Source organism: Garra rufa, chromosome 1 (assembly GCF_049309525.1).
Source record: "Garra rufa chromosome 1, GarRuf1.0, whole genome shotgun sequence".
NCBI classification, from domain to species: Eukaryota; Metazoa; Chordata; class Actinopteri; order Cypriniformes; family Cyprinidae; genus Garra; species Garra rufa.
The window spans coordinates 40,261,205-40,283,712 of NC_133361.1; the positions used below are offsets into that span (position 1 = coordinate 40,261,205).

The following is a 22,508-nucleotide window of genomic DNA, read 5'->3' on the forward strand; positions in this document are numbered from 1 at the left end:
CACCTTGTCACGCGCGATCTTTCCAACGTGACTACGTACGGTGTGAAGTCGAGCCAGTTCAAGATGAGCATTTGTGGTTAAAAAGTATATAAATGTTAATTTTTTTTTTTAGAAATGACTAATTGTTTCACTAGTTAAGACCCTTATTTCTCGGCTGGGATCGTGTAGAGCCCTTTGAAGCTGCGCTGAAACTGCAGTTTGGACCTTCAACTCACTGATCCCCAATAAGTCCACGTTATGGAGAAAAATCCTGGAATGTTTTCCTCAAAAACCTTACTTTCTTTTCAGCTGAAGAAAGAAAGACATGAGCATCTTGGATGACATGGAGATGAGTGAACTAATCCTATGAAAGTGAGCTGATCCTTTAATAATATAAGTCCATGTTACAGACTACAGTCCATGATCCCCCCTATTTAGTAAATTTATGTTTCCTCATAATCATGGATTTCAGACCCCCTGAATGGCGGCACCTGTGTGTGGGAGTCTTATTGTGTGTTTGTGTGAGTGTGTTTGGACTACTAGCAGCCCTCACATTGGTATTTATATCAGCTCTTCATGAAACCAAAACTATACTTGTGCTGCATTTTGTACTCAAACATGTCTGCTTGTTGACTTCCTTGTCACTCCGTTCACTCTCTCTCTCTTCTGTGTGTGTCTGTGTCTCTTGGCCTTTCAGGGACATGCAGGCCATGTTTGGTTGATGTGGTTCCAGTGAAGAACGAGGAAGGAGTTGTAATCATGTTCATCCTAAACTTCCAGGAGCTTTTAGACCCGTCCATGAAAAAAGGTGGCATCAAACAGCGAATGACACACAGCTGGTTACGGGCAGGTGCGTGTCCCCCTTCCTCTGTGTGTGGGAGAGATTCTGGCCCTTTCTGTAACAGCCTTATAAGGTAAACACATTGACTGCTGTGCTTGGTGTGACGGTCGGTGTGTAGGTGTAGCCAGAAGCGGCAATGGATAAAGGTGGTGTCACATTTTGGAGTGTTTATGTATGTGTGTGTTTGTCTATGCCAGGCCCATCATTTCTGTTCACAGTGTGGCTTAAACTTTTATATTAGAAACTATTAGAAACAAAAATAATATATTTTGTAATAATAAAATAATAAATATAGTAAAAATACATGTTTATTTTTATTATTAGTGGTAGTAGTATGTTTATTTATCCAGCAAATCTGATATTCATCAAACGATACTGTGTTGTTACCTGAATGATCCACAGCTGTGTTTTTTTGTTTAGTGATAGCTGTTCATGAGTCCCTTGTTAGTCTTGAACAGTTAAACTCTCTGCTGTTCTTAAGAAAAATCCTTTAGGTTCCACAAATTCTTTGGGTTTTCAGCATTTTTGTGTTTTTGTACTCTTTCCAATGACTGTAAGATTTTGAGGTCCATCTTTTCACACTGAGGACAACTGAGGGACTAATATTCAACTATATTCATTTATGCTCCAAATGGAAAAACCATGCATTAGGAGAATTTGAAGATCAGAGAAAATTTACCTTATTTTGTCTTTTGGGACACTTGTAACTATCTTCTAGAACTTCTGAAGGGCAGTACTAAATGAAAAAATATGATATGTAGGAAAATAAGAAAAATGTACACATCTCCATTCTGTTCAAAAGTTTTCATGCCCGACTCTTAATGCATCATGTTTCCTTTTGAAGCATCAGTGAGCATTTGAATCTTGAGATGGATCTCAAAATCATACAGTCATTGTTGGAAAGGGTTAAAATACACAAAAATGCTGGAAAACCAAAGAATTTGTGGGACCTGAAGGATTTTTCTGAAGAACAGCGAGCAGTTTAACTGTTCAGGACAAACAAGGGACTCATGAACAACTATCACTAAACAAAAAAAACAGTTGTGGATCATTCAGGTAACAACACAGTATTAAGAATCAATGGGATGTAAACTTTTGAACGGGGTTATTTTTATAAATTCAACTATTATTTTCTCTTGTAGACTATATATACACATATTTTGTTAGCAGATTCTGAAAGGGAGATGTAAACTTTTGACCTCAACTGTATCATAATTGTTTCTCCTAGACAGGAGAATTCATTTATTCTATATATATATATATTTAATTGTAGAAAAAAATAGGTTTCATAGGTTCAAAGACTATTTTTACTTAAAATTAGTCTTAAATGTGTCTTCCCTACATTTTTAAAGTGATCAATATCATCAATATCACACACTGAGCTGAGATTAGTCAAAAGGACTTCAAAACCAAAGGCCAGAAAGACAAGAACTCATTTTACACCAGTTATGTCTCTTGTATTATTTAACCTTATGTTTGTGTATCAGGTCAGAAACGTAAGATGAGACTGCGAATGCCCTCTCTCCGTGTCAAACGGCAGCCGTCCCTCCCTAAGGACCACTTTGAGGGAGTGGTGGTGGACTACCTACAGGTACATGTGTGCACATCCAAGTTCATATTGCCACAGGCACATAATCTACAGCTCTCCTTTTCTGTGTCCTGCAGCCCTCTCATGAGGAGGTGGCCCTGAAAGACCTCCAGATGTCTCCAGACAGCTGCTTGAAATCAGAGACCCAGGCCTTGATTCAGCAGACCCCCTCCACATGCAGCTTCTCATCCCCAGTCACACGGCCCTCAGACCGGCTAGACCCCAGCGGACCGCCTCTCATACACAGCCACTCCAGAGAGAGCGTCCGCAGTTTGCGTCGGGCCTCCTCGCTGCACGACATTGATGGCATGAGAGACCCGTGGAGCGGTATGAGTGTTTGCCGTCTAGTTCCTTGTGTAAACAACATATTGTGACTGTGTGTGAAACTTCATTATTTATACATTTACTGCAAACAAAGCCATAGTTCATGAAAAAAGTTATTTTACATTAAGGGATAGTTCACCCCCCCAAAAATTTTGACCCCATCATTTACTCACCTTCAAGCCATCCTAGTTGTATATGACTTTCTTTTAGACGAATACAATCAGAGTTGTATTAAAAATGTCCTGCCTCTTCCAAGTCTCCTTCGTCTGAAAGAAGAAAATCATATACAACTAGGATGGCTTGAGGGTGAGTAAATCATGGGATAATTTTCATTTTTGGGTGAACTATCCTTTTAAGTAATTTCTTCTTCATAGATACCCTTTAAAAGGAAGAAATTATTAATTGCACCTATTAAACATAGATTTTCTCTTAAAACTTAGTTTGTCTACAAGCAAAATACAGGTGCTATAATCAAAAGAAATTAATAGAAAATTATAAAGTAAGGTTGTAACACAGAAATGTTGCATTCGTTTTTTTGGCAGAAAATAATATATTAAAAGGAAAATCTCTCAATTTTCTACAACATTAAGCCACATTTTATACTGCAAAGAAAGAAAACTATAGTATTTTTCAGCAAGGATTCATTATTATTTAAAATTTATCAAAAGTAACAGTATTTTGTTTATCAAAGAATCCTGAAAATGTCAGTACAACTGTTTTCAACATTGATAATTATTATTGCTGAAAGATTGTGACACTAAAGACTAGAGTAATGATGCTGAAAATTCAGCTTTTTGATCTTTTTACACTTTAAAATATAGTGATAGAAAACATTATTTTAAATTGTAATAATAATAAAGCTATAAAGGGGTATAGTGATATTCTGACATATAAATACATTTTAAGATATGTAGTTAAAAGTAAAACTAAAGCCATATTTGAGGGATACCAGCTTCCATAGTTTGATTTTTCAGTATGGTGCAAAATATTTGGTCTTCCAAAGCCACGTCAGTATCTTAACCAACGGAAGAAAACATAAAACACGTAATTATTATAGTCTTTATTCTTGGACTGCATTGTCAGTAGCAGGAGATAGTATTTATGACAAGGAAACTGTTAGTAGTTTAGTAGTAAGTTTACTTACTTGTTTTTGGCAAAAAAAGACTGCCTTTGTAAATCATGTCATATGTCTGAGCATTTAGATATATAAAATATGAGCGGGGGTCCCCAGCCGGGATGGAGAGGAACAGATACTTGTCAGCTTAATACCACATGAGGCCCTGTTTGATCGGCTCTCCGGTCTCTGCTGATTAAACTCTTCCATTAGCATTGAACAGGAGCACCATGACCGAGTACAGGATGTGCTTTCCATGGAAATTAAGTGTTATATTTGAAATGATCCTTGACTACATAATAAGTCTGATCAAAAACCAATTAGCCTAAAATAGCAGAAGCATTTAATAACAATGAGCTAGAATTTATTTCTAATGGAGTTTGTGGAACAACTCCAAAAAGCAGCTTAAAGCGCAATGAGCATACCAAAGCGATCCATGTTAAATTGTAACATTTAAGTCTCTGGATGTCCAGAATGAGGCTTGTTGGTTCCCTGGTGAAATGGTCACATGTGGCGTCCTGACAGGCCTATTTCTGTAGCTGTAGCTGTAGTCCTAATCAATGCTTTTGTGTGACTGTGATTACCCACAGCCACCCCTGATGCATCTGCCGCTTTGCGTGTGTGTGCGCATGAGCTCTAAATAGTTATTCTGCCATTATACAGGTGCCCATATGACTCATAGGTCTAAATGAACACTTTTTCATCATTGCATACACAAGCAGTGACATTAATGGCAGTGTAATTGGCAGACACACGCAGGATGGTAGTGCAAGTCACATGGCATGACATGAATTAATTAAACCCTTAATGAAAACTGCTTTCTTTTTCAGATCTAAAGCCCAGTAACTTGAACTCCACCTCAGACTCTGATTTGATGCGGCACCGCGCTATTGGCCGCATCCCTCAGGTGACGATATCCTTCGGCTCGGACCGTCTCAGACCACCATCCCCCGCAGAGATCGAGATCATAGCACCCAGCAAGATTAAAGACCGCACACAGAACGTCTCGGAAAAGGTCACTCAAGTCACGCAGGTAATATAAAAAGTACTTGACAGCTCCTCCGTGTAATTCATGCAAGGGTATATACCAGATTCAGGATATTCTTTCTTTATCTCTATTTTTCTGTTCACCAAGTGAGGCCTAGAGATTTTTTCATCTAGCTGTATTTATTTATGGTGTTGTCTGCCAGGTTTTCACAACAAATCCCGCCCAATTGCTACTTAAAACCACAAACTAGCACAGTTGCATTTCAGAGGGGGTCCTCTAGTAAAAAAATGTTTCAGGGGGTTAAATACACATTTATTTGGTGGGGTTCCTCTGGTAAAATACGCATTTAAGGGGCTAAATATCACATTTAACCCACAGATGTGAAAAACAATCCACAGCAGCAATGTTATAGTAGCCTAATTCTTAAACTCGGACATGGCAACATTGGTTATTGATATAAATGTTGTGATTAAAAAAAATATATAATAATTTTAGATTGTAGAAACCTCGACGAGGTAAAAATTATTTTAATTAAAATTAATTAATCAAGTTAAAACTTTAATAAAACAAAATACACACTGCCATTTAACCTATTTAATTAATTCTAATTACCATATGACATTTGATACATTTGATTAACTACTGTTCAAAAGTTTTGGTTCTCTTATAAAAGTCTGTTATGCTCACCAAGGCTGCAGTATTTGCTCAAGAATACACTGTATTATTGTGAAATATTATAACAATTTAAAACAATTAATTGGTTGTTTTTTTATTTTAATACAGCTGAAATTTCAGCATTATTACTCCAGTCTGCAGTGTCACATGATCCTTCAGAAATCATTTAAATGCGATGCTCAAGAAACATTTCTGATTATTATAAATGTTTAAATACATTTTAAAAATTAAATAAAAATCAGATGCAACAAAGTAAAAGTCTTTACTGTCACTTTCAATTCATTTGAATCGATCCTTAGTGAATAGAAAATCTTGTGACTTCAAGCTTTTAAACAGTAGCTTATGTCAATATAGCTGAGAAAAGTTTATAAATGAAAATAAAAACATTTTTTGTAGCAGAGGAATAAAAACTGTAATAAATATTTTTATTGATCATAGGCCAATCTTACAATTGATATGGCGATCAAAGTTCTTTCTACACTGTTTTTTTAATAGTTTGTCTATCATGAATTGAAAATCTAATGTAAATGCAATGTAATATTTAAGAGTTAAGAGTTTAGTTTTTTACTTTTCACTCGGAAAAGTAAACTGTTAAAACTAAATTATGATAGCTTGACAAAGCATTGTCTAAAGATTTAAAAAGTCTTGAGATGGGAAGAAGACTTTTTAAATCTTCAGATTGACTGCAGAAGGTATGGGTTCCTTGGCCGCTTTGAATGGACAAGAGGCCATATGACTGACAGGTAGAGCAACCAATCACGTTTCGTTTTGTGTCGCATCATGCAATACAGTGGTTCTCAACTCCAGTCCTCAGAACCCACTGCTCTGCACATTTTGTATGTCTCCCTCGTTTAACGCACCTGATTCAGATCATCACTGAAATGAGTGTGTCAGGGCCTGTTTACACCTGGTCACTTCATGCATTTTCTCTGATCGGATAGCTATCTGGTCATGAAAAGACCAGGTGTAAATGCTCTCCAAAGTGCATTCGAGACTCATTTAAAACCACTTCTGGAGGTGGTCTTTGTTATTGTCAGATATGACAGCGCTAATGCAACAAGCATCACTGCAGATGAGTAGCTGAGTATCTCTTCAGCAAACCGACATGCAAACTGCCACAAATTAAACTGAAAGTAAGTCACAGACGTTTAACCCACATCATCTTCATTAAAACTTGTGACACTAAGCTATCTTTCTAGTGCTGATGCCGCGCTCTCTCCTGTTGCGGTCTTTGATCTTGAAATTAGCTGATAATGAATAAAATGCAGTGCTGATCTGTTGCTCTCATTGAAGTAAATTGAAATATAAGCGTGGGAATTGAAGACTGGATTTATATACATTTTGCCAAGACACATTTATGTGGCCAAGTGTAAATGGAAATGTTTTAACAAATCAGATAGATATCCAATCAGAGAAATGTGTGATGTGACCTGGTGTAAATAGGCCCTCAGATTCAGAAACATACAAAATGTGCAGAACAGTGGGTCCTGAGGACTGTAGCTGAGAACCCTTGATGGAAAGGTCTATGCCACAAACTTGACATATTTCACATACTTTTGAAAATCCGGCATTTAGTTGATCCTGATCAGCATCAATCTTTTACTATGAGGGGGTTTGGTGCCTTGATATCTTCGTTTCCAGGCAGAATGTTAAAGAACGCAACACACACATCTCCCAGAAATTCTGTTGAATTCGACCACGACTTTGATCAGACAACGACTTTGAAGGTCCGTGAGTGTGACGTCTGAGGCTGTGACTATAACATTGATGGTTTTATAGGCCTTGCAAATAGATGGATAAATGTATACTTTTCATCATATGTAATATATTAACTTTGTCATGTAAATTCGTAATGTTTGACAGGGTTCCTACTGGGTTTGAAAAAGTAAGGAATTTAATTTAAGTATTTTCCAGATCTGGAAAAGTAGAGTATGGAAAGCAGAGTATGGAAAAGTATTTGTGTTTTCAGACTTTCCCCCCATTTAGTTTTTTATAATAGAAAATTAAGAATTATAAATATGACAAAATATGACTAAATGAATTCAAGGTGCACTTTTTCATTATGCAAAATGCAGGTTATAAGCATTTTGGGTTTCTTCCTATATTATTCTTAAAAAAAAAATAGACTTTTATGCGCACACGAGAAACCATTAAACTTAACATATAGGACAATGCACACTGAGCCACCTATTGTGCCATCAGCCCATTTCACGGTGTGGTTTCTTGGCCTCCACAAAGTATGCATTAAAGAGACCTAAGGCCTTGAAATATGGCATACTGCCCTAATGAAAGCCAAATTTTAAACATGTTTCTACTGTACCCATCTTTTTTTATAAACCCTTGAACTTGGCAAATTTTATGGCATTAGCACATTTCGTGTCATTGTGTATTGGACATTAGGCCTTGATATTAGAGGTACTACTATAAGAAAAGACACATTTTGAGCATGTAGATCTCTTAATTAATTCATGTGCATCCATGCTCTTGTTTTATTCACAGTAAGACAGCAGTGATGCACAAATTGAATAGGTTATACAAAAACTATAAATTGTAATGCGTAAGCATGTGAAAGTTTCTCAAGGGCACAAAAAAAGTTTCTTGTGTGCATGTAAAGTTTTTTTTTTCTTTTTAATTTACTTTAGGGCCTCTGTATGTTGTCACTTCAAGAAATTCGATTAAAAAAAATATTTACAGATGTTTTATATACCAAATATAAAGCTGAAAATAATGCTCTATGTAGTGTTAATTTCGTCACCTATTTTTAATTTAGTCTTAGTCTTAGTCTTGTGCCAAATGTCCTTGTTAGTTTTAGTCATATTTAGTCATTCACATATCTTTTTTTGTTAGTCAAGTTTTAGTCGACTAAAAGTCTCGTCATTTTAGTCTAGTTTTAGTCAAAAGAAAACTCAAGGTATCTTAGTCAAGTTTTAGTCGACTAAAAGTCTTTTAATTTTAGTCTAGTTTTAGTCAAAAAAGAACTCAATATATTTTAGTCTAGGTTTAGTCAAAAAATTGTAGTCTTTTTTTAAAATAACACATTATTACTGAGATTATTACTGATACACATTTCAGCAAAAAAAGTGTTTCACATATCTCAAACATTGGTTAAATGTCATAATTACCTGACAAAATACACTTGTTGAATGATTTTTGTTGAATGCAAATGTTAAACGTGTCTGGTTTTCAATTTCTGATTTAGGAGACACATTCACAAATGATTAACCCTTTCAGTGGTGAGTTTTAAATATTCTAGCGGACCCCTGAGAGTGAGTTTTTTTTAAGCGACCGTTATTTTAGAACGTTCGTCCTTATTGTTTCCATGGCGACGCATCAAGCTTGTCACGTGAAGCTGGGTCGTAATCTGTAACGTGAGATGGGCGCGGCCATGTTTGTTCGCGCTGCCGTTCAGACTCAGAGAGTCCTGTCAGCCGTATTTACAGCACATATACATTCATCCGTTTCTCCCGAAATACATGCAAGTAAGTGGCTGGTGAACTGGAAGAGGAATAGAGTGAACTTTTTAGTTACTAAGCCTATGTGTATGTGATATGAATAAAACACATCGGCAAATTATATTTGAATAGATTGTTATTTGCTGCTTCCATAGACCTATGTGTGTATTTTACAAACTCTAAATGTCTCCTTTTACTAGTACTTATGTGTATTTAAATGTCTGAAACCTAAAATAAGCGTTATGTGGTTAAAAACACTGCATAGTTGTGATTATATGACAAGAGCAGAGCTCGTCCGTCTCTGGCTCAGCGCCAGCCAGCGCGCCAGCCAGCGCGCCAATACGCACGCAGTTTGAATATTTTAAAGCCGTAACAGCTGATGAAAAAGCAGAGACGATTGTAGACGAAAATGAAGAGAGATTTTATCTTAGTTTTTATTTTATGCAAAACATTTTCGTCTCGTCTTTTTTCGTCAACAATAATGCATGTTAATTTAGTCTTAGTCAGCGTTTTTGGACAGTGGTGCAGTCTTGTCATCGTCTCGTCTTAGTCATGAAAAAAAAGGTCGTTGACGAACATATTTCGTCTCGTCTCGTCTGACGAAATTAACACTAGCTCTATGAACCATTTATGTTAAATATCTCAAAATCTATTGAGAGGTTTGGACATTTGAGTGTCACACACAAGGATGAAGGCAGAGACGGAGGTAAGTATAAAATGATGAAGGTAAGTTTATTAACACAGCAGGTAAGTTGCAAACATTGGCAGAGAAGAATGTGACGGTAACTATTCTTATCTGAACAGTCCTGGGTATTAGATAGAGAGTCCGCGGGAACATAGAGGGAACCAGAGTCCAAAGTAATCCAGGGGAGCAGGGCAATCATGGAGTGCGATCTGTAGACCAGACAATGAGTGTCTGGAGGTTCCGGGTATATATAGAGCAGAGGGAAGTGACGTCAGGTGTGCACAGTCAATAATCAGGTGAATTGGAACGAGTGGGTGGTGCTTCAGAGGGCGTGGTTCGTGTGGGTGACACTCTGACATTACCCCCTCCTCCAGGGGCGGCTCCCGACGCCCTAATCCGACGCCGAGGGCGACCACGACCGCAAGGGGCAGGGCACTCAGGGTGGTTGTGGTGGAAGTCGGCCAGGAGTTGAGGGTCCAGGATGTCCTCTCTGGCCACCCAGGATCTTTCTTCGGGTCCATACCCCTCCCAGTCGATGAGATATTCTAAGTGTCTCCCTCGGCGTCGAGAATCCAAGATCTCCTGCACCGTGTAGACCGAAGGTTGATCCAGGATCTCTGGAGGAGGGGCCCAGCTTCAGCTCTATCGGGTTCTGTGGCAGAGGGAAAGAACGGTTTTAGGAGTGAGACGTGAAAGGTGGGATGTATTCTGTACCAGGGTGGGAGCTGAAGCTGGTAGGTCACTTCATTAATCTGCCTCAGGATCTCGAACGGACCAATGTAGCGGGGACTCAGCTTGCGACAGGGTAACCTGAGCCGGATGTCCTTCGTGGAGAGCCAGACCTTATCTCCCGGTTGGTATTGGGGTGTTGCTCTCCTACGGACATCGGCAAAGTCCTTGTGTCGTCGGATGGCTCTATGAAGGTGGTGATGGGCTGAGTCCCACACTCTCTCGAAACCAGTAGTCCACAGCTGGAACGTGTGTGGGTTCCTCCGTCCAGGGGAACAGCGGAGGCTGAAAACCGAGTACGCATTGAAAAGGTGTAAGTCCAGTGGTGTCCTGACGCAGGGAGTTTTGTGCGTACTCGGCCCATGGGAGGAACCTGCTCCAGCTGTGCTGATCCTCAGAACAGTATGCCCGGAGGTACCGTCCTAGCTCTTGGATCTTTCTCTCAGTCTGGCCGTTGGTTTGCGGATGGTAGCCTGAGGAGAGATGAACAGAGATGCCAAGAGATTTAAAGAATGCTTTCCATACATGGGAGATGAACTGGGGACCCCGGTCCGACACGATCTCCTCGGGGAGACCAAAGTGACGAAATACGTGTTGGAACAGAAGTTCGGCGGTTTCCATAGCTGTAGGCAATCCCTACAAAGGGATCAGCTTGCAGGATTTGGAAAATCTGTCCACAATTACCAACACACAGGTATTACCTTCTGAATCCGGGAGATCGGTCACAAAGTCCACCCCGAGGTGGGACCAGGGTCGCTGCGGGATTGGAAAGGGCACCAGTTTTCCTGCGGGCAGATGACGAGGAGTGTTAGTAGTGGCACAGACTGAGCAGCTCTGGACGTACCTGTTGACATCCCGGGTCATACTGGACCACCAGTAACGAGATTGGAGGAGCGAGAGGGTCCTTCTGCTACCTGGGTGTCCAGAGCCCGGAGACTGATGTACCGTGTCCAGAAGGCGTTGACGTTGGGAGCTGGGGACGTAGATTTTACACTCTGGAAACTCCAGCGGAGCAGGCTCTTGGAGAGTGGCGTCTCGGATCCAGGTGTCCCATTGGATGGGGCTAACAATCAGTGCTGGGGGTATGACATGTTCGGGTTCCGTGGATGCATCATTGGGGAATTGTCTGGATAATGCGTCAGCGGGGATGTTCTTGGATCCGGGACGATAGGTGATCTGGAACTGGAACCGGGTGAAGAATAGAGCCCATCTGGCCTGTCTGGGGTTAAGTCGTTTGGCTTCTTGGATATATTGGAGGTTCTTGTGGTCAGTGATAATCAGGAACGGATGTTTAGCCCCTTCCAGCCAGTGACGCCACTCTTCCAAGGCAAGCTTGATGGCAAGTAGCTTGCGGTTGCCCACATCGTAGTTCTGCTCCGCCGGGGATAGTTTCTTGGAGAAGTATGCACAGGGATGGAGGAGAGATGATTCCCCGGCCGCTTGTGACAGCACTGCTCCGACGCCGATGGTGGATGCATCAACCTCGACTACGAAGGGATGTTCAGGGTCAAGATGTCGTAGGAGGGGAGCAGTGCTGAAGATCTTCTTCAGTTGGTGGAATGCTTCGTGGGCGGAGGTGCTCCAGCAGAGGTGTTTGGGTTGGCCACGAAGGAGGGAGGTCAGAGGTGCTGTGATGGAACTGTAGTTCTTGATGAATCGTCTGTAGAAGTTTGAGAATCCAAGAAATTTCTGTAGTTCCTTGATGGTGTTAGGTTGAGGCCAATTCTGGATGGCTTGGACCTTCTGCTGGTCCATCTGCACACCCTCGGGGCTGATGTTATAGCCCAGGAACTGTACGGCTTGCATGTGGAACTCACACTTCTCCAGCTTCAGGAAGAGATGGTGTTCACAAAGAACCTGGAGGACCTGACGGACGTGCTGGCGATGTTCGGCCTGGTTCCGGGAATAAATGAGAATATCGTCAATATACACCACCACAAATTTGTGCAGAAATTCCCGGAACACCTCGTTCATAAACGTTTGGAAGACTGAGGGACTGATGGACAAACCATAGGGCATGACAAGATATTCGTAGTGGCCAGTTGGTGTAATGAAGGCCGTCTTCCACTCATCTCCCTCACGAATACGAACGAGGTTGTACGCACTCCGCAGGTCCAGCTTGGAGAAGATGTGAGCCCCACGGAGTTCTTCGAGGGTGGCAGGGACGAGTGGTAGCGGATATGGCTGTTGAATAATCTGAGAGTTGAGCTGGCGGTAATCAATACAGGGACGGAGACCTCCATCCTTCTTACCCACGAAGAAGAAGCTGGAAGCGGCCGGAGAAGTAGATGGTCGGATGAATCCTTGAGCTAGGGCCTCCTTAATGTACTCCTCCATCGCCTGGCGCTCCGGGTTGGACAGTGGGTAGACCCGTCCCTTGGGTAATTGAGCCCCAGGTAGCAGATCGATAGCACAGTCCCATGGCCGATGTGGAGGAAGGAGGGTGGCAGCTTGCTTGCTGAAAACATCCTGATAATCGAGATACTCCGCTGGGATCTCCGTCAAGGTAGTCGTGTCCGGACTTTCAATTCTAGTGGAGGCGAGAGAGACAGGAACAGACACAGGGGGGAGTTGTGAAGACATACAGTTCTGATAGCAATGCTTACTCCAACTGATGATGTCACATGGATCCCAGCGGAGTTCAGGATGGTGGAGCTGAAGCCAGGGTCGTCCGAGAATGATATCAACAGTGGAATTCTCCAGTACCAGGAACTTAATTTTCTCTTGATGAAACAATCCAATCTGAAGGGTGACAACCGGCGAAGAGTATCGAATCCGCCCACGTCCCAGTGGTTTTCCCTGAATGGTCCTCACAGCATATACAGGATGATGGCGTTGACGAGGTAGATGTAGGACATCTAAACAGTCTTGCGAAATGAAGTTTCCTGATGCTCCTGAGTCAATGAGAGCAGAGAAGGGGAGAGTGCATTCAGCAGTATGAACCGTCACAGGTATTAATGTAAGTTGAGCGGTTTCTATTTCAGAGTGAATGGTACTCACCACGGGACGTGGGGGTCTGATGGGGCAGTTGCGAAGGAGATGACCAGGTTTGCCGCAGTATAGGCAGAGGCCGGAAGTAAGGCGACGATGACGTTCGGTCCGTGAGAGTCTGGTGGAATCGATGAGCATGGGTTCTGGTACTGGAGAGCAAGCTGCCACATTAGCGGGCTGAGGAGCGGTTTGAGCAGGCTGGTAGGCGGCTAGTCGCTGGGATACCCGAGTGGTTTGTTGTAGAAAAGTTTCCAACCCGATGGAGTCATCGTACAAAGCCATGGCGGCTTGAATGTCTGGATGTAAACCTTGCCTGTAGGCGCCCAGCAATGCGATCTCGTTCCAGCCAGTAGTTGCCGCCAGCGTGCGAAAATGCAGAGTGTAGTCATGCACCGAAGAAGATCCTTGTTGTAATCGGAATAGTTGATCAGAAACGGAGAGAATGCTCGTAGTTGTGCTGAATACTTCAGATAAATGACTGGTAAACTGCTCAAAAGAGTGAATAATGGGATTATCCGCATTCCATATGGCTTTAGCCCATTGTAAAGCTTTACCGGTGAGGAGAGAAATTAGAAATGCTACCTTAGCGTCTTCTGTTGGAAACTGTTGTGGTTGCATCCGGATGTAAAGATCAACCTGTAACAGGAAACCGCTGCACTCAGCCGCTTCTCCAGCGAATGTTGTTGGTAAGGCCATGGGACTTCCTGAGGCAGATGGCGGCGTGGTTGATGGGGTAATCGCCGCTTTGAAGGCATGGATGAGTTCGGTGAAGGGATTCGGTGCAGTGGTTTCTTCAGTGCTCATAATTGTGTGGTCTTGTCTTCTGTCACACACAAGGATGAAGGCAGAGACGGAGGTAAGTATAAAATGATGAAGGTAAGTTTATTAACACAGCAGGTAAGTTGTAAACATTGGCAGAGATGAATGTGACGGTAAGTATTCTTATCTGAACAGTCCTGGGTATTAGATAGAGAGTCCGCGGGAACATAGAGGGAACCAGAGTCCAAAGTAATCCAGGGGAGCAGGGCAATCATGGAGTGCGATCTATAGACCAGACAATGAGTGTCTGGAGGTTCCGGGTATATATAGAGCAGAGGGAAGTGACGTCAGGTGTGCACAGTCAATAATCAGGTGAATTGGAACGAGTGGGTGGTGCTTCAGAGGGCGTGGTTCGTGTGGGTGACACTCTGACATTGAGTCTGGAAATGTATGGAATTTTGAAATGGAAAATGTGTCTATATTAAAGATCTATATAAAGATCTACAGTGCCTTGCAAAAGTATTCATACCCTCATACCCATTTTTTTCACATTTTGTTTTGTTGCAGCATTATGTTAAATTGCTTTAAATAATTTAAAGTAAATGAAAGTAATAAAGTATTTTTTCCCCACGTCAATTTACACTCCATACACCATAATAATGACAAAGCAAAAACCAGATTTGCTAATTTTACAAATTTATTAAAAATAAAACACTGAAATAAGTACATTGCATAAGTATTCATACCCTTAACTCAGTACATAGTTGAAGCACCTTTACAGCCTCAAGTCTTTTTGAGTATGATGTGACAAGCTTTGCACATCTGCATTTGGCAATTATCTGCCATTCTTTGCCTCACCTTTTCAACTCTCAAGCTCTGTCAGCTTGGATGTGGGCTGGCAGACATTTTTTAGAGTCCTAGTTCTTCCAATCGTCTTCCGTTATGGATAATGGAGGCTACAAGCTTCTGTGAACCTTCAGTGCAGCAGATTTTTTTTCTGAACTCTTCCCTAGATCATTGCCTTAACGCAGGTCTGTCACTGAGCTCTACAAGCAGTTATCTTGACCTCAGGACTTGGTTTTTGCTCTGATATGCATTTTCAGCTGTTTCTGAGAGGTGTGTGCCTTTCTAAATCATACTCATTCAAATGAATTTGCCACAGTTTAACTCCACTCGAAGTGTAGTAACATCTAGAAGCAGTATGAATGCTCCTGAGCTAAATTTTGAGTGTCCCAGAATACTCAGAATACTTATGTACGGAGCCCCTTACGTCACCTGTAGAAGAAAAATAATTAATCCGTGGGGACGGTTTTGCAATTCGTTCCCTCAGTTTATAAACCGTACTCACGAATTCTTAAATTGTTCCCTCGGTTTAACAATTCATGCCCACGGATTAACAAACCGTGCCCACGAATTTCCAATCCGTGCGCTCAGATTTTGTAAACCGTACCCTCGGATTTTGAATCCGTACCCACAAATTCATAATCCGTGCGCACACTTTCGCAATCCGTTCCCACAGTTTGTAAACTGCTCTCACGGATTTGTGATTATGATAAGCTTTTCACCCAGAGTTAGATGCATGCTGCACTATTAATGTTATTATTTAATAAGGCCTATTATTACATTGCATTTAGTTTGAGAGCAAAGGAATGGTAACATCACCTGTACATTATTTGTTTTGTATTGCTTTTTACCTTCTCCTCTCCAAAACTCGTTTTTTTTTAATTCAGGTAATTTTATATTTTGAAAAATATTATTATATAAAACAAAGCCGTTTGAACAGCGCTCTTCACTTATTCTTTTATTTTGGTACCATGACCGCACTTACAAATCAGACTTCTTTTTATCGTTTATTTTACATTAATAACCAATAGGTTAAAACACATGATGTTTTGGCAGCTAATCTATTGGTGATTAATATAAAATAAAGCTAAAAACTCTGTTTTGTTAGTGTTGCATAGTCTCATATAGCCTACTGAGAAATAAAGTTTAATAAATGCAAAACAATGCATCCAGCACTTAAACAGGTGTCCTGTTTGAATTTGGGGGCGGGGCCACAAATCCGTGAGAGCAGTTTACAAACTGTGGGAACGGATTGCGAAAGCGTGCGCACGGATTATGAATTTGTGGGTACGGATTCAAAATCCGAGGGTACGGTTTACAAAATCTGAGCGCACGGATTGGAAATTCGTGGGCACGGTTTGTTAAACCGAGGGAACAGTTTAAGAATTCGTGAGTACGGTTTATAAACTGAGGGAACGAATTGCAAAACCGTCCCCACGGATAAATTATTTTTCTTCTACAGGTGACGTAAGGGGCTCCGTACTTATGCAACGGTATCTTTTCAGTTTTTTTATTTCTAATAAATTTGCAAAGTTGTTACAAACCTGTTTTGTGCTTTGTCATTATGGTGTATGAGATGTAGATTGATGTGGGAAAAAAAGTAATTTAAAGCAGTTTAACGTAATGATGCAATAAAACGTAAAAAAAACTTTTGCAAGGCCATGTATATTCACAAAAGATAAACACACACACACAAATACAAGAACTGCACAAGCTGACATAGCAAAAGCCTTCACCAATCAGCCAGTGAAGAGGTTGATGATATCACCTAGGTGATTTACTATTTTTTACATCTTCACACAGGTCAGTTAGGTGACCTATATACAGAGACCACTGAGTCCTGTGCTGAAGTGGGCAGTGCTTATTTGGTTGTTGTGTAGGGAACAGACACACACTGGCACACTTTTCTACCCCTGTGTTTTAATTGTGATTATTGCACTACTAAGTAGACTGGAATGCATGCTTAAGTGTTTAAATGATGTATTTTACGTAATGACTGCAAAGATTGTGTGGGTCCCTCATGCCATGGTTCATCTAAAAGCATAAACTATGATCTTAACAGTCTACAATTGCCTTTAAAATTCATAGTGAAAGAGTGGAGTACAAAAAAGAGAGGTGCAGTATCAAAGAATCAAAGAAAGACACTGAAAATGATGGAAAGAAAAAGATTGTATTGGTGACGTCTCTCTCCATGGACACACGTGGGAGACTGTGTGTTGTCCGACCAGTGGAAAAATCAATCATGCTGGCAAATCCACTGCCAGCTTGCACATTCCAATCATAAAGCCTGTGTATGTGTGTGTGGCATTAGCTTTTAATGCAGCGTATGACACATTTCCACAGGTCAACTGAACGTTTTTCTGCTTATCCCTAATTGTCAGTACTGAGTAAATACAGTGAAAGAAGTCTCAATATTTTTAAGAAAGTTCACAAACTATTAATCAAAGGGATAGTTCACCCAAAATGAAAATCCTATGATCTTTTGCGCACCCTCATGTTGACTTGGGAACCAAATAAATAAAATGCATTGTATTCATTTGTATGGACCAAAAACATCTTCAAAAATATCATCTTTTGTGTTTCCCAGAAAAAAGAAAATTATACAGGTTTGGACTGACATGTGTGGCTGTTGATTTGGCGTTGTTTAAACTGTATTTTGAGAATATTAAGAGCGTTTGGATGACTGTGCGTTTGTGTGTATGTGTGTGTGTGTGTGTGTGTGTGTGTGTTGCTCTCGGCCGGTGACCTTGGCTTGTAGGGCTAATGGAAGTAGAGGGCAGTGGTAGCAGAGGCCAAAGAGACACAGTCTGTTTCCCAACTCACACACAAACATCTGTGATAACTCTGCACGCAAACACACTCTCTGCTTTCTCTCTTGTTCTCTATTTCTGTCTCATTCTCGTTCAATTTCTACTAAAATTCATGTTTGTTTGTATATTGTGGTTTCTTTAATTTGTATGTTAAGATTCTATCACCTAACCCTCACACAAACCTTTTGCATTTTAGTTTTTTAAAATAAATAATATGGTATTTATTAAACCATTTTAAAGCTAAAAGCGTTCGTAATTAGTGTAAAGCTTGTTTATGCTTGATTTAGGTATTTAGGCATATGTGCAGTCTGTTGTTTGGCATACATGCTGAGGTACATCTGTAACAGGCAATTCCTGGCTTGATAATTGGACTTCGATTTGACACTGAGCAAGAAGGGAAATGATCATCTGCATTGATTTTTGTCGCTACTGATTTGTCTACATAACATGACGTACCTAGTTATGTGACCAGCTGCACTGGTTTTAGTAGACCGGTCTGCATGTGAGAAACATTAACCTTTGAATGACGTATGAGCATGAGTTTCATAGATATGTTGATTTATAGAATCACAGACAAAAAAATAGAAATATTAGGGAGGTCATGGAAAAGTCACGAACAGTTTTGTTCCCCTTTCTCCTTTTCCATTGTTTCCTGTCCATTAAAAATGGGGAGAAAAGCGCAGTGTTGCCAACTAATTTTCAGGGATAGTTTCTAAAGGAAGGTCGATTTGTTGCTAAAAGTTGCTAAATGACGTTGTGATGTCACTGCATGATGACATCATCACGTAATCATGCAAAATTGTGTCACTGCATCAAAACTCAGCAATAAATGTATTTTACAGTATATATGTTCATTTTGATTTGCTCATAAAATAATATAAATGCAAAATAAAATATTAAAATATAAAAAAACTGTGTTTTTAAATACAACATTGAATTATTGAAGAGTTACACACACTTTTTTTTATTAGCTACAGATTCTCAATGTAGTTTTATTAGTGTGTTAGTTTTACAGTGTGTTAGTAATTAGTATGCTACACTTTAAAAGAGAGTAAAAGAGGGCACAGTATTTTTCAGCTTTTTTACCAGCATTTTTAATTATGCATTGCAGCCTTTCCCCTAGGTTTCCGGTACTTTAGCCTACTCTGTCTAATAACGAAAAAAAAAATTGTGAAAAAATAAGTCCAAAACTCTATTGAACAATAGGGCTCTACAATATTTTGCTTTTTTAAATTCTTGTGTGTTTTAATTTTTCTGATAATCAAATGAAAGCATAAACATTTATTTATTTTTAATCAAATGAAAAATAAACCCTTTTAATTTTTGGCAAACAAACAGAGGTTTACTGTTAAAATCAATACATGGAAGAAAAATTATATTCAGTTTAAAACGTTTAAATAATAATTGTAGTATTTTTTTCTACAATTAAGTGGTGAATCTTGTTGTAATATTTATTTTTTATCATATATATTGTTTTATGTCAATTATTTAAAAAGGAATATATAAACACCTACATTATTCTGTACAAAAGTAATACAAGACTAATATTGTTCTGTTTCATGTTAAACCGTACTTTTATTTTGACAGGTTGCCGTGAAGTTTCTGTGTGTTTACAGTATGAAATGATGCTAGTTTTTTCAAATGAAACGGTAAAAGTGACACTCACAGCAGCTTTGGAGATTGAATTTATCTGTTCATGTGAGATGCAAATTCCAAAAATTAGCGGGAGCGTCACGTGTGCTTCAGGATGCTTGTAGTAAAAAAAAAACGTGTCTCCGCCATTCATACATACAGCTAGGCAAACGGAACATGCAGGATTCATATTAAAACGGTCTTTTTGCATTTCAGTTTTCACAGACACTAGTCCATATCGCGATTTGAATTAAGTGACAGACCAACTGTTGATTTATTAATCCAAAAAATCGAAGAATTACGTGGCATTCCGTGCTATAGTAGATTCGGTTTTTATGAATGGAGTACGCGATCCCGTCTGTGTTTTGGCGGAGGAGACGTAAACGCGCGACCATGTATGGGTATTCTATAGTCTTTGGTATAAATCCGCGTTAAACTATTAAGGTGAAAGTCATCATAGTTTGCGTAGTATAGACCCAGCTCCCAACCCAACTTTCACAATAGATTAACGGCAATATTTTTTTTATCGCCCGATAAGAGTCTCACGTTAACGCAGCACGTTTACGCCGATAACGGCCCACCACTACTTTGTGTAGATAAGATAAATAACATAAGACAATTTAGTTTGTTTAATAAAAGAACAATGTTTAATCCTGCTCTATAGGAAAGATAACCTTAAATGACTTCTATTGTGATCTGGCGCTATATCGAAAATAAAATGAACTTGACGTACAAGGGGGGCGGGGGTGCCATTGGGGGGGGGGGCGGGGCGCCCTCCTAAGATAATGGTTAAACACTGCATTGTATTTTGTGCTTTCTGGTTAGAGGCTTACAACGGATAATGGATAATGTCCTGGAACATTACTAGTGCCTTTTCCATTTTTCTTACATGAACTAACTGATCAACAATCGCATGTACAAATTACTAACAAGGTGTATCATTAATGAACAAATAATTAAATTATTATTATTAATTTGAACAAATGCAGATAGCAATATTCATTTTAACTTAATTCATGTGATTTGTGTACTGCAAGGAATCTTTGGCATCCTCTTTTTGTGTAATTTAGATGGAAAATGTGTGCCTTTTAATCATTTGAGTCACTTATCAAAAGTTGCTTTACATCGCCAAATACATTTTTAAAAATAGCTAGATTTGTTGAAAAAAAAGTTGCTAAATTTAGCAGCAAAAGTTGGTAAGAATTTTTAAATTGTTTTTGAAAGAAGTCTTGAAAGTGTGCTCACCACGGGTGCATTAACACTGCCCTCCAAAAGTTTGGAAATGCCCTAGAAAAGTGGGGTTTTGGACAATATTGGCATGAATCCTTTTTAATTTGTGATCATTTTGCACTGATAAGGGACAACACAAAGTACGAAAACATATTTTATAACATAAACAGTTTATACATAGAAAAACAGAGAAAAACATTTATCCACCATTAGCAGCTATTACAGCATAATCTGGGCATCCGAGCTATCAGTTTATTCAAACATTGACTTGATATATTACTCCAAGCCTCCTGAAGGATTGCCCAAAGATGATTCAAACTGGTTGGACACTTCTTACAGACATCACGGTCCAGTTCCTCCCATAGTAGCTCAATTGGGTTGAGGTCGGGTGATTGGAGAGGCCATTCAATGACAGACATGATGCCAGCTGACTGTTTCCTCTCCAAATAGGATTTGCACAGATTGGAAGTGTGCTAGGGGTCAATGATAAGGATTTATGCTGATATTGTCCAAAACCACACTTTGCCAGGGGTGTTTCCAAACTTTTGGAGGGCAGTGTATTTGATAAAAAATACAGTAATAAAACATACTAATATTGTGAAATGTTGTTACTATTCGAAATAACTGTTTTCTATTTTAATATATATTTTAACTGTAATGTTTTCCTGTGATGCAAAGCTGAGTTTCACTTATAATGTTATCAGGATTTCGGGGCAGCCGTGGCCTAATGGTTAGAGAGTCGGACTTGTAACCCAAAGGTTGCAGGTTCGAGTCTCAGGTCCGGCAGGGATTGTAGGTGGGGGGAGTGAATGTACAGCACTCTCTCCACCCTCAATACCACAACTGAGGTGAGTCCCTTGAGCAAGGCACCGATCCCCCAGTGGGCGCCGCAGCAATGGCTGCCCACTGCTCCGGGTGTGTGTTCACGGTGTGTGTGTGTGTGTGTGTGTTCACTACTGTGTGTGTGCACTTGGATGGGTTAAATGCAGAGCACAAATTCCTAGTATGGGTCGCCATACTTGGCCTCACTTCACCTCCACCTTTTTTTTCACATCAAACAACATCATCATTTGGAAGTAATAGGCTATTTTCTGTCCTGTTTTCACCCCCTTAACAGAATGCACAGTGTTTGAATAGTCATGGCGGTTTCTAAACTCAGTAGTAAATGCCCACTGTTATGATTGGCTAACAGTTGTGTATGTTTGACAGCCTACATTCTTCACAAATGAACACTGCTGTGATTTAGGTTAAAAATGCATGAATACTCTTTACATATCAAATGATCTGTAATAACAGACAAAGCAATGATGACCACATAATAAAAACAGTTACACTTGTGTGGTGTGACATTACTGTCGGATGCAATATATTTCACTAGTTCGCTTGCCTTTTGCATATAATAAACAGCGTAAAAGTTAAGCGTGTTTGGCATGCTGTCCGGGAGAGGGCTCCGAGCTCGGCATTTGGCCCGAACCCAATAGCGCTCCCCCCCTAGCTGGAGGTGAAGAGAAATAAAAATGGGGGATGGGAGGGATGCTGGAATCAGAGATAGCTGAAGGTAGGACTGCTTGGTTATTTAAAGGGACTGTAGTAATTGGATAGGGAGAGTGATTGGATAGGGAGTGATTGCTGATGATGAATTGGCCGTGTTAATTATCTGCGCGAGCTCCTCCTGAAATTTGTTAATGAAACATCACTTGTCACAAAATCATCTTTTATTTTAAATCTTTTTTAAAATCCCATGTCGAATTGTGCCTTGTTTGTAAACGAATCTATGGTAAAATGAAGCAAACAAGAGACCATGTTACTGACGTGGTCTGGATTTTAATTAAACCTAAATTTTATCCGCTCATTTCTAATGTTGGGAT

At 39.9% G+C, this 22,508-nt stretch overlaps 1 protein-coding gene across 1 annotated transcript in view; it reads left to right on the forward strand.

Annotated features, from left to right (window-relative positions):
- kcnh6a (potassium voltage-gated channel, subfamily H (eag-related), member 6a) overlaps positions 1 to 22,508 on the forward strand; it is a 61,549-nt gene that overhangs the window by 12,542 nt on the left and 26,499 nt on the right. Inside the window, exons 3-6 of the mRNA XM_073840630.1 lie at positions 677 to 829; positions 2,308 to 2,411; positions 2,486 to 2,735; positions 4,677 to 4,879. Of these exons, the coding sequence (XP_073696731.1) occupies positions 677 to 829; positions 2,308 to 2,411; positions 2,486 to 2,735; positions 4,677 to 4,879 (710 nt within the window). The remainder of the gene's footprint in view (positions 1 to 676; positions 830 to 2,307; positions 2,412 to 2,485; positions 2,736 to 4,676; positions 4,880 to 22,508) is intronic.